Source organism: Muntiacus reevesi, chromosome 1 (genome assembly GCF_963930625.1).
Source record: "Muntiacus reevesi chromosome 1, mMunRee1.1, whole genome shotgun sequence".
Lineage (NCBI taxonomy): Eukaryota > Metazoa > Chordata > Mammalia > Artiodactyla > Cervidae > Muntiacus > Muntiacus reevesi.
In genome coordinates, this window is record NC_089249.1 from 258,091,243 (window position 1) to 258,103,492 (window position 12,250).

At 34.4% G+C, this 12,250-nt stretch overlaps 1 protein-coding gene across 2 annotated transcripts in view; it reads right to left on the reverse strand.

The window, feature by feature from the left end:
• Positions 1 to 12,250, reverse strand: part of SSBP2 (single stranded DNA binding protein 2) — a 294,033-nt gene that overhangs the window by 18,755 nt on the left and 263,028 nt on the right. For both annotated transcript variants that reach the window (XM_065919078.1, XM_065919077.1), the window contains 3 exons: positions 7,504 to 7,539; positions 5,687 to 5,741; positions 2,230 to 2,300 (listed from right to left, as the gene is read on the reverse strand). In XM_065919078.1, the coding sequence (XP_065775150.1) occupies positions 2,230 to 2,300; positions 5,687 to 5,741; positions 7,504 to 7,539 (162 nt within the window). The remainder of the gene's footprint in view (positions 1 to 2,229; positions 2,301 to 5,686; positions 5,742 to 7,503; positions 7,540 to 12,250) is intronic.

The window sequence follows — 12,250 nt, forward strand, 5'->3', positions numbered from 1 at the left end:
ATTTTTTAAAAAGTAGTGTTACTTTATTTTCAAGTGAAAATAAAGCTCCTTACATTAGGAGCCTAGTACAACACATGGGTGAACAGGTGTGCTGTGGTAGAGTAGGTGGTGGAAAAGTCCGTGACCTGCCGCTCACTCTTTGCCTCAACTCCCTGGAATACTTCGGAGGAAGCTCAGACTCCACTTTGAAGACAGGCTATTCTATAATCACCTTCTATTTACAGTGAAGATACTGAAAACACTTGTTCGTAAAATTTCTCATGCCCAATTAATTTCTTCCATGTTGTATGGTGCAGAATATTGAATGTGTGTGTGCGTGTGGTGTATATATGTCTATAAATGGGGTGGTGATGGTTACTCAAGGAGGCTTTAAGGGAAAAAACTGCCTCAGCAGACACGCTGTATATCACCAACTCTGTGGAAATAACATGGCTTTCCATCACCATGCTCACACATATCACATGCTTATACATCTTCCCAGGGTGATGCCAATTCTGTTGCCTAAAAGCAAAATTATGGATTGTTTTTTATTTTCCAGTAACAACTTAGAATATGTATGCCTCTAATGAGAGGTCAAAGAAATTAACTTTGAACTTACTGTTGTTTTTCGGCTTTTTTTTTTTTCTTTTCCCAAAGCATAGTTTAGATCTGGGCTGAGAAATTGGTACCAGTGAGGCTAACAGCCTGCGATCCTCCCTGGTGTGGTCCTTTATCTGGCCATCACTGTGCTTTAAGCAACACTGGCTGTAGGTATGATGCTTCAAGCACAGAACACTGCAGTCCGAGCCCTCAACAGGCACTGGCTTTTACTACCCATGGCTCAAATAAGTGATATTTGAAAGAATGATGTGCTCATCGTCTACGTCTTTTGGATCTCTTATCTTTGTAACAAGTGAGAGAACCAGAATGGAACACAGTTGTGTGGTATCAGTTCAGCTGCCTGCAGAAATGTCCTCAGTACCATATGCTCTTGGTTTCCTCCCTTATTCCTTCCCTTTCAAATATCAAGTTTTAAGATATGAAATTGCAGTATGAAGTGCTCTTCTATATTTGTGCTGCATTTCTGAAATGAACATTGTTCATGACTGTATTCAATGTTTTTAAAATCTCTGTGAAAACACCTTTTAGACATTACTGACAGGAAATTGTTCTTTTTTTTTTCCTGAAAAAGAATTTATTTGATTATATAAAGGGAATACTGGTAATTGAAGACAGTGCTGCTTAATAGAAATAAAATATGTAAAGTTCAAGCGTGAACTACATAAGTAAACTTGGATTTAGTAGCAGCCATCTTTAAAAAGTAAACAGGTAAAGTTAATTTTAATAATTTTATTTAGTTATGTAATCAAAATTATCATTTAAAAATAATCAATACAAAATTTTAACGAGATATTTTTTCGTAAAAGTCCTCAAAATCCAGGGTGTGTTTCATACTTGCAGAATATCTCAGTTTGGACTAGCCACATTTCAAGTACCATACCCCACGGGGCAACTTAAAGTTTCCCTTTGTTGTCCTCACTGATAGGAAGCTCAATTATAATATTTCATCCTCAGTTTTTGGTATACTTTGGAGAATTCTTTATACATGGTTTGATTTTTCTTTAATTTGAGCTACCTTTTGTTCATATATATATATTAACTGTATTGTTATAAATATATTTTATTAACATGTAGGTTTCATAGACCAATACCATTTTTCTGTAAGCGTCTGTAGAAAAATCACAACCATATGCCTTATTAAAAATGCCCAAATTCTTTCTGTAGAACTGCTTCAGTTCTATACTTAAACTCCAGATTTCAAAAATTTAAAGAAAAACAAGCATATTCAACTTCCTAATTTAGTTTTGAGTTTATCAGGAAAAAAACACAACCACCTGAATAAATTAATGATGTGCAAAATGAGGTGATCATAAATGATTACACATTACCTGTCATCTTCAAATAGTCAATATAAATTATTAGATATTCAAGAAAATAAGACCACATACCAACATTTTATAATTAAGTTCCATTTTACATTTGCATTATAGTATAATGTATAGTATTATATCTCTTGTTATGTATGTTATATATAATGTTTTTTTCCAACCCAGAACATAGAATCTGATATTTTGATATCCAGTAAGATCCCGGATAATAAAATACAAAGCCAGTATCAAGGAAAAGAAATGTACTTAGAGACTGAGTCTTCAAATACATTGCAAAAATTAAAAAAAAAGGCATAGTTACATTAGGCCTGTTAGGTCCTGGAGGTACTGCATTCATTAATGTATACATGTTGTCTCCAGAGTTGGTTGAATCTGAAACAAAATATTATTGAATTAATATCTTTCATCATAATTTATGCCCAAGGCATCACAAAATAATAATCAAAGATGACCTGGATACCTATATATATTAATAACTGTACCACTTGAAATAGTCACTACTTACGTTCAGAAACCAGTATCTATAATCATTTTCTGACCCAGAAATTATCATTCTGAGGTCATAAATTAGGAATATTTACTTAATATATTAGGAATAATCACTTGAATAGTTCAGGTCAAAAGGATTATCACTTTAAAAGGCTAAAAGATTATAGTAAACTTTTCCTTCTTTAAAAACATGAAAGGAAACCCTTTGACTTCTCTAAGCAATTTATATGAATACCTATAACAAAAATCTCTTAAAATTCAGATTTAGCAAATTTTTAGTTATTATTTATTAAGGTTTCGTAATAGACCAATTTAAAAAATTTATTTAGCTAATAATAAAAGCTGATGGAATATCCAGTCTTACTTCCTAAAGAAAGAGATTAGAACAAGAGGATACAACTGGAATGAAAATTCTCTTGCTTGAAGTAAAAGCCAGCTTTCACTAGTACAACTTCCAATAAAACTTTTTTCAGTCATTTTATTTTTGATTCATTATAATAAAAATAACTGTAGTGTATATCCATATAAATACATGTACATTTTACATTTCATGTCTATTACTAGTCCTAATTAAGGCTCTGAGTATAGGTGTTTCTAATGTATAGCCTAGAGTGAAAGGCTTAATATTTTATATTTAGACACTATTAGTTATAAAATGTTTTTCTATTTTCCCACAATTATATAGTTCTCTTAAATAAAATATTGTAGGCCTCTACTTTGAAAAAGTTATTTTACACTGATTTAAGGCAGAAGATGAAAATCATTCTTATGGCAATAATTGTAGAGTGAGAAATGGGCAATTACTTTTCCTCTTATTTTGTGATTATTACACATCAATTTATTATTTTAGAGTAAAATACCATTTATTCTTTGTTTATAAACAGTGATCCATAATCCTAAGTATTTTTTACATCTAGATTAACACATCATATTATTAAGAAAGTTTAAATGCCCACCTCTGACTGACCTCTGTTTATACTAAATAAGCTCCTAATCTACTTTTGTGGCCTTAAGTATTCTTACATTTTTATGTATACTATATGCTTGTCAACTCAGGCTACTTTTTCTTTCCTGCATATGTGCATCCTTTTCCATCACCTTATTTTTGTTCTTTTTCCTCCAAGTGTCTTGGCTACCCAGTCTCCACTTACTGAGATTACACTCTCATTCTTCAAGGCCTACTGCTGATGATACCTCTCTTCCAAGAAGGAAGAGATACTTAAAAGTGTGTGAGTGCTCCTCCACCACTGAATTATGCTTTGCATTACAGTTAGTATTTTGTCTTATTCTTCCCTCCAGCTTCAAATTAGGTTGGAAAGGGGCCATGTCTTGCTCATATTGTATACTATAGACAATAAATATCTGCTAACTTAGATTCAACTCATGGCATAAACTCTATCCTATAAAAACTTATCTCAGAAAAGCTGGGCTTGCTTTTTAAACATAGGAAAACTTCAAATGGCTTTTCACCTTTATTAGTCTTACTAATTTTAGTAATTAATTTGAAAGGAAAATGGGCTGTATATTTTAAAATATGCAGAAAGAAAATTCATTGCTTTTAAGACCAATCAAAAGAATTTCATCTGAAAATGAAAAAACATTGAGGGAATGTTTGGTATTTTTTAGAAAATGTCTGTTTTCTTTTTATATACAAAAAAACTATAGATACTCTGGCACCTATTTTTTGGAGGCCGGGGCATACTGGCTTCATATTAGAGGACTGACTGATAAAGAATGAGTACATGAAAGAGCATGCAGAAAAGCCAGCAATGCTGGTGACAATTTTTGGCTTGAAAGGAAGAATTGATCAGATTACTTATCACCTGCCAAGTTTAGTGTCACTCCAAAAATTTTCTTTGAGTACTGCAAGTGAAATATTTGTTAATCATATGCTACCTTCATAAATTAAACCTTAACTTCACCAAAAGGAATGCAAACATGGGCAAGATGTTCAATTCATATAATTCTATCTTCAATGAATTCTGTTTCACTTCACTGAAGATGTTCTGAGGACAGAGATCTATGAAATATTTATGATTCACTCCAAAGAGTTAGTGAAGCAAAGTAAAATTCTGAACCAATCAAATTTCTGCTTTTTCTAAATTAAAGTTTCAAACCTTAAAAATACTTATTGGTGTGATTAGTGATACTTAATTTCAAAGTTCTATATATTTTAGATTTCAACAAATTTATAAGATATGAATTTGAGTGAAACATAATAAAAACTGTTTTCTAATTATAAAAATTTCCCATATATTTCATTACTGAGAAGTTAAAACTGATAGTCTATTTCTTATCTACTTTTTAGATTTCAGTGTAATATATTTAAAAATAATATTGTAATCACATTGTATTAAATCATGAACATTTATTTCTGTGTCATTAAAAGTTCTTTGACAGTAATCTTAATGGCTAAAGTTTTAGTCCATAAAACATAAAAATTAAAAAATATCACTAAAATTGGATTAGGCATAAAAGTTGTTTCTAGACCACTGCTGGCTATATCAGATGAGCATCACTGTACATGATTCTTGGGTTATACCACAAATCATTTCTAGTAGTAGGATTACGGAGTCAAATGGTGTGAACTTTTTCATGGCTCCTGCTGCATGCTGCCAGGCCCTTCTAAGAGGGCTGTACTGTTAATATCACTAGAGGCCTCAAGACACAATACATTCACTAGTTTGTATTAAAGGCTCAAAGGGGAGAGGCAGTTAAAATAATCATATTACATGATTCTAGGAATACCGAAGTATTTTAGTTTAAAAGATTAAACAACTTCCCCCATTACATAGTGGATTAGCTAACTAATAAATACCTACAGATGTGTAGGATAAATGATATTGACAGCACATCCACATGTATTTTAGATGCTAGATACAATGAGTCTGATTTGCTGTATTAAACCTAATGGGTCCATGTATTTCATGTGTTACTTGTGCAGAAATTTTCTCAAGCTGTGAGATTTGGATCTTTTCCACAGTTTCAAGCAAATTTCTAGTCAGATAAAATTATTGGGCAATTTCTACAGATCAACACAGTTTTCATTCTAGTTAAATCTGTTACCTACACAACAGAAGTGTTCTAAATGCTTAAAGTAATTGGAAAATAGTTACTGAAGAGCACTATTTCCTCCTCCTTGCTACCTCTACTCAACTTGTGAAACCACCTATGAGATAAAGGATACTACTAACTTCCCCTCATAACAGTTTCTGTACTCTATTATTTTACTCTGAGAAATACCCGTGTGGCTCATTCAATTACAGTACCTGCTGGACTAGGCATGATGGGTGTTCCTGGTGGCCCTCCACCTCCGGGAGGACCCTAAATAAGTACACAAAATGTCAATGAAAATAAGGCATCGCATTTAACAACATAAGGAAAAATAGAAGTTAGACTTTATAACAATCCAGTTTGAAAACAGCAGAGACAATATATTTTCTCCATAATTTACTTTCTTTGAATGCACAATCATTTCACTGTTATGCAAAATATAATTTAGCTTAAATATACTGAGATTGTTTTGACAAGTTTCTCAAAACAGTGAGCCTATAACACTGATTTATAATTCATGACTTAATCACATTAGGTATAATGAGGTTAAGGAGAAACGATTTAAGAGGGCCCTTACAAATCCATAAAATAGAAATAATTCATGTGTATTTGTATTTATAATTTAGTTTATTGTAATTTTCTTATATTTTGTATCATTGGTTTTTATAGGCAATTGAAAACCAAAATATATATTTAAAAAATATATTGATGCTATTTCTTCTGTCAGTCTCAACTACAACATCTCTGATGCACTGTACCTTCAGCCATCACATCAATTAGAAATAAGAGGTAATGCTAACTAATGTAGAGGATTCCTAAGGCTGTAGGTACACAATCAATTTGAAAGGTTAATTCAGTTATTCACACAACCAAAATGGATAATTCAGGCAATGAGTTTTACAATTTTCAGAGGGACATAGTCAAATTAACCTTTAAACAGCTGGATTTTTGTTTTATTCTGAGTGCACAGACATAGTCCACTAATTATTCCAAATAATACATGTATTGATATTTACTAAACAGCTTAAATTTACTTTTAAATAAGTTAAATTTATAATTTCATAAAACTATATATGAACCTTATTTTTAATTGACTTTAAGAAAAAATAGGTTGTACCCAAACTTTTTAACTTTCATTTTGGTTTCATGGAGAACATGAAAAAAGTTACTTTCTTAGTTTCTATAACTTAAGGGAACTCTGAGGACTAAGTTCACAGGTCTAAAACTGTGTGTTTTTCACTGTGCTCACAGAACACTGTTTCCATGGAAAGTAAAACTGATCAATTGATATTGATCTTCCAAAATACTCTTTTTTTCTACTCTGGTTAACCACTGCCTATGAAAATTTCCTTGGGAAAGATGTTCCGTTTTACCATTTATTCCTGCTTCTCTGCTAAACAGTATAACAAATTATCCTCTGTGACGGCCTTTAGACGCAGCAAGGGTTATAATGTGATGATGCTTAAAAGGTCATTTGTAAGTTCAAGAGATCATGTAAAAACTGCTGATTCAACAAATATAAATCATTGGAAATTTTTAACGTGTACAAAATGATAAGTGCTCTCGATTTCTAACAATGAAAATTATAACACCTCTCTCCCAAATTATTAGTCATTATTCTGCTATCGGATTCTCTTTGTGATTGGGAGAAAGTTTAACGTCTTCTTAGACTCTATGTATGGCAACGGGGTGGTGCAGCAGTGTAGATTATGAAGAACTGCAAATTCAAGCATATCATTGTGTAACTGGGGATGCTTCTTCATGATTGGACAGGGTATTGTACTCGCTTACAGAAACATATGCTGAAGTGAAACACAGTACTCAGGGCAATTTTGGCCAGATTGATAACTGTTTCACTAATGAACATCAACATATGTACTGAGGTTGGCAGACCAAACAACTCAATACAAATCAGATGTTCACTTCTTGGCCAATACACAGGGGCTCTTCTTAACATCTGGACAACTATTTCACTGCCCAAATAAAACGTAACATCAATTCTTATGAGCAAACAAAACCCAAATGTACTTACTACATAATTCCCAGGAGATGCTGAGGAGTATGGTATCTGGAACATGAACAGAAGAAAAAACAGACATATTCTGATTCGTGTGGCAGTAAGGAGACTGACCTAAAATGAATCTGTTTTCTAACTTTTATCAAGTTTTAAAATTTATCACAAAGGATAATAAAGGATAAAAGCATTTATATATGTATGAGTGCTAGAAAACTGAATAAAATGCAGAACTATCTTGAATTTATTAAAAAAGGGAAAGCATATTAGTCAAGAAGAATTTAGACAGAATTACAGTTTCAAGTTATATTGCTTTCAGGGCAGTTGTACTCACTGCTTGATACTAGTGACACTTACTCTATTATTAGAAAGATATATATTTGCGCAGCTAAAAACCAGAAACCAGAATTTTTCAAATTAGTAGACTTTACAGATGCAATTTCTAGTTTATGTGCATCTGGGATACATTATTTTTTTAGAGACAGGTTTCAGGCTACTATATTCATGCAGTGTGGGTCAATACTTGATATATACACCTCACTGTTTCCCCCTTTCCTTTCTAACTAGCTTCTAGAAAACAATGTAACGAATGCAAAATATTTTGCTAATTTAAGTCTACGAGGACTACTAATTTGTGGGGATCAAATATGGGTAACATATTCCCTCGTTCCCTTCAAATCAAGCTCTTAACCAAGCTCTTCTCTAGAGGTTAGAAGGTATTAATATGACATTGCTATGAAAATTTATGAAAACTGGAAAACAAATATTTAAAAATAACTCCTGAAGTGTGGATATTAATAGAGAAGTTGATCCAAATAGTCTTTTTTTAACACAAGCTCACTAGCTTACATCTTTCATCTTCTGCACATCCAGAAGAGATATTTTTGCCTTATTCTGAAAAAAGCCAGTAAATTACTATCTTCTTGGAGTAAGACAGCCAGAGCCAAAATAGGACCTTAAGAATGGTGAAAAGATTATAGTGCCTGTATCTAAATGCTCCCTCTGCATCAATACCTCCCGTCTAATTAAACATAAAAATAATATGAAATCATAAAGCAGAAAGACAACAAAGCTATACTTTTTCTAATGATTTTAATATTCAGTTATTTGAAAACCCTCTCCTCATTGTTTGGTGTCCTAGCTCGGCTTTAAGCCCAGACCACAGGCGTCTGAGCCTCTGCTTGGGCCACTTACTGTGTAACTCAGCCCCGCACACGGCCGTCAATGGAGCGCTCAGCATTGTGAGTGGTGAGGATTATGTCTGTGAGCATCAGGATCGTATGGCACTGTACATTTACTCGACTGGGTGAATGAATACAGCTTTGCCCTCTTGGGTCTTCTGCAGTTCATGATCAATCATCCATCCTCTGCTAATTATTTTAAATACATGTACCTGCTGTCTCCAAATCACCAACTTATCTGCTGGCTCCGGTTTTCATCTCCTTATAACTTTAACATCAAGTTCATGTTCTTCTGTCTCTGTTGCCTACTGTCACCCTTAACCAACTTCAAGATATGATCTAACAACTTCAATATTCTTGCCTTGAGAATCCCATGTGTCCGTGGGAGACTGGCGGGCTACCGTCCATGGAGTCACACAAGAGTCAGACATGACTTAGCGACTAAAAAAAACACTCTTTAGATGTTAAGAATACACATCCACTGCCTTTACTTTACAGAAATACCCTCCTCGCATCCCTCCCCCGGCCCAGTTTTTTCCATATATGAGCATGACTACATCCTAAAAGTTTTTGCGCAGAGATCTAAGATCTAAATAACTTTCCTGACTGACATCTTTCTTGTTCTTCATGACATTCAAAAACAACATTCTATATTCCAACCAGAATCTTATCCCATCACAATTCCAGCATCTTCTTTCTCTCTCTAATATCGTAAATTCATTATCCTGAAGTCTACTTTGTTAATTCCCAACTCTTTGATCATCCTCTAGCCAACTTTTCTGTTTTATAGTAGAGAGTGCCTGGCAAGGAACACAAAACAGGGTTGACAAGGCCCAACACATGATCATGTTCACCAGCTTCAACCTAGTTTTCACTAACATCTGGAAGCATTTTGGCTCAGCTGTTATGGAAGCCTCAAAGTATTCTAGAGGTGTGCCAGTAAACTTGAGGGGAAAACTCCCAATCTGTAGTATATGCCAATTTATGCTGTGTAAATATTCCTATAAGGCAGATCAAGCTACCAATGATTTTAACAGTCAGCTGACAAAGTTCCTGAATTTATAACAACTGACTTTATTGAACTGGCCCTGATCGGTGAGTTATCCTGAGTTACTACTTTGTCCTTTGGGCATACATTAAAGCCATCAAGTTCTTGCTATGCCTTCGTCTTCAACTGAACACTTCATTATTTAGAGATTTAAAACTTCATCCATTCACCTCAGGTAGGCGGAAAAGAAGTCTTTATTTCCAAAGTTAGCCCCTCTTGAACATCCCATTCTCCTAAGTTCTAACTTCTCCCTCTTCATGGTTTCTTCAAACACCATTAAATATAATAAACATTTAAACATACTTTAAAAAGTTGGTTACCCGCTCCAGGCTCCAGTTCAATTTCTTTCCATTTTGGCCCTGTCAAACTCCTGAACTCAGTTTTCTACCTCATAGTCCTTACCTTCATTCAGAAAAAAGGAGCATTTGGGCTCTTATCCCTAGCACTTTATGGAACCTGAACTCTTGTAAATAACAACAGTGTCCGTCAGCCTGTCTGAGAAACTAAATACAACAATGATAGTAGCAGTACTATGTGGGTCCGGAAGATGTATTTGAGCTGGGAAGCTGGTACTTAGAGTGGGGATTCATTACAAGGACAAAGAGAAGGATCAGTATTTGATAAAAAAAAACGTGAAAGTACTACACAGTTTATAGGGAAATGGTATGTAATTTTACAGTTGTTGCAGTGTGGGACTTATAGGCGATTGCGGTAAATGATGAGGCTACATGGTCAGGCTAAATTTATGCTGTTGGAAACAACAGGTTTTGAGAGACATGTTCAAATTCATGTGTTTTAGTAAGAACTCTACAGGCATGATGGAGCAAGAATACAAGCTAGAAGAATATTGCAAAAAGTCTAGGCAAGAGATGATAAAAAGTGTTCTAGGCAATGCTGATTAAGATAAGTAAGGATAAGAGAATTTGACAGACTCTTTGCAAATGTACTCTGCAAGGCTTGGGGACAAACTGGGTGAGAAGTTAAGGAAACTCCTGTTTCCAACATGCTGACTGGGTGGTTGACAGTGCTACTAATTCACATATAGGGAATTTAGGAAGCAGGGGACAAGTTTGGGGAATGTCTGATGTATTCGAAAGCTCTAGTAGACACTGAATTAGAACTGATCAACAGATATTTAGAAATAGTGGTTAAGAACTCATTCGAGATCAGGACTAGAGGTAAAGTTTCAATTAAATAAATCCCCATTGTGTGCCATTCACAATACTTAATAGAGGATTTGATTATGTTTAGTGTTAGTTAAAAACATTAAACTGAAAAAAAAACCCAAGATTGGAATTAAAGAACATTACCAATTTAAAAAGGATAGATAATTGTATACTAATGCATATACATGGAATCTAGAAAGATGGTACCAAAGAATTTATTTGCGGGGCAGCAATGGAGAAAGAGACATAGAGAACAGACTTAAGGACATGGGGAGAGGGGAGGAGAGGGTGAGATGTATGGAGAGAATAACATGGAAAGTTACATTGCCATATGTAGAATAGAGAGCCAACGGGAATTTGCTGTCTGGCTCAGGAAACTCAGACAGGGGCTCTGTATCAACCTAGAAGGGTAGGATGGGGAGGAAGATGGGAGGGAGGTTCAAAAGGGAGGGGATGCATGTATACCTATGGCTGATTCATGCTGAGGTTTGACAGAAAACAGCAAAATTCTGTAAAGTATCCTTCAATTAAAAAATAAATTGACTTTAAAAAAAGGGTAGATAATGTGACTGGAGGAAAACCTGGAGAAAATATTCTATAAAATGTCAAGGTAGACTTTTAAGAAGCAAGAAGTGGGGAGCAGGTTGGCTAGGAAATGCGTATACTGGGATTGCTTTTGAGCTTTACTGGGCTTGTCTTTCAACGTCTCTGTGACATGCCTAAGAAGAAATAATACAAAGGAATATGCTAGTACAAATATGGAAGACAACATTACTTAAATGAAGAAAAGAAATTAACAGACATTTAAAACAAAACCAAGGTGTCGAATATTTCAAAGTTCAGGTAAGATGACAGAAAATAAGTCCTTAGTTTTGGTAAGTGGAAGATCACTGGTAACCTTCAAGTACTTTTCAAAGGAACTGAAACAGTTGAGAAGTTTAATCAATTTTCGTCCATCACCTGCTATATTTCTGGCATCACACTACTGCACAGGAATGAAAAGGACGAATATCAAGGAATTCACGGCCCAGTAGAATGGTGGTGACAAGAGTCAGTGTGGGAGATGCAGGACTGTGGTTTGACACTGATGAAGGGTTGAGAGAAGTCTTCTCTTAGTTATCCCTTCCAACTCCAGAAGAGAGAAAGACTGGGTTTTAAGGTTGTCCAGGGATTTGTTAATTGGCACACTGTTAGGGAAAGTTCCAGCCAATGGAAAGGGATAGATGATGACTCCTTTAAAAAATGAAACAGCAAGATATGTAGAAACATTAAGAGGGTGGGATAAAGAGACCAGACCAAATGGCTAGCATTGAGAAGAACATTACTAAGACAAGAGGAAAGAAATATGATTAAAGGTCTGGTCTGATAAT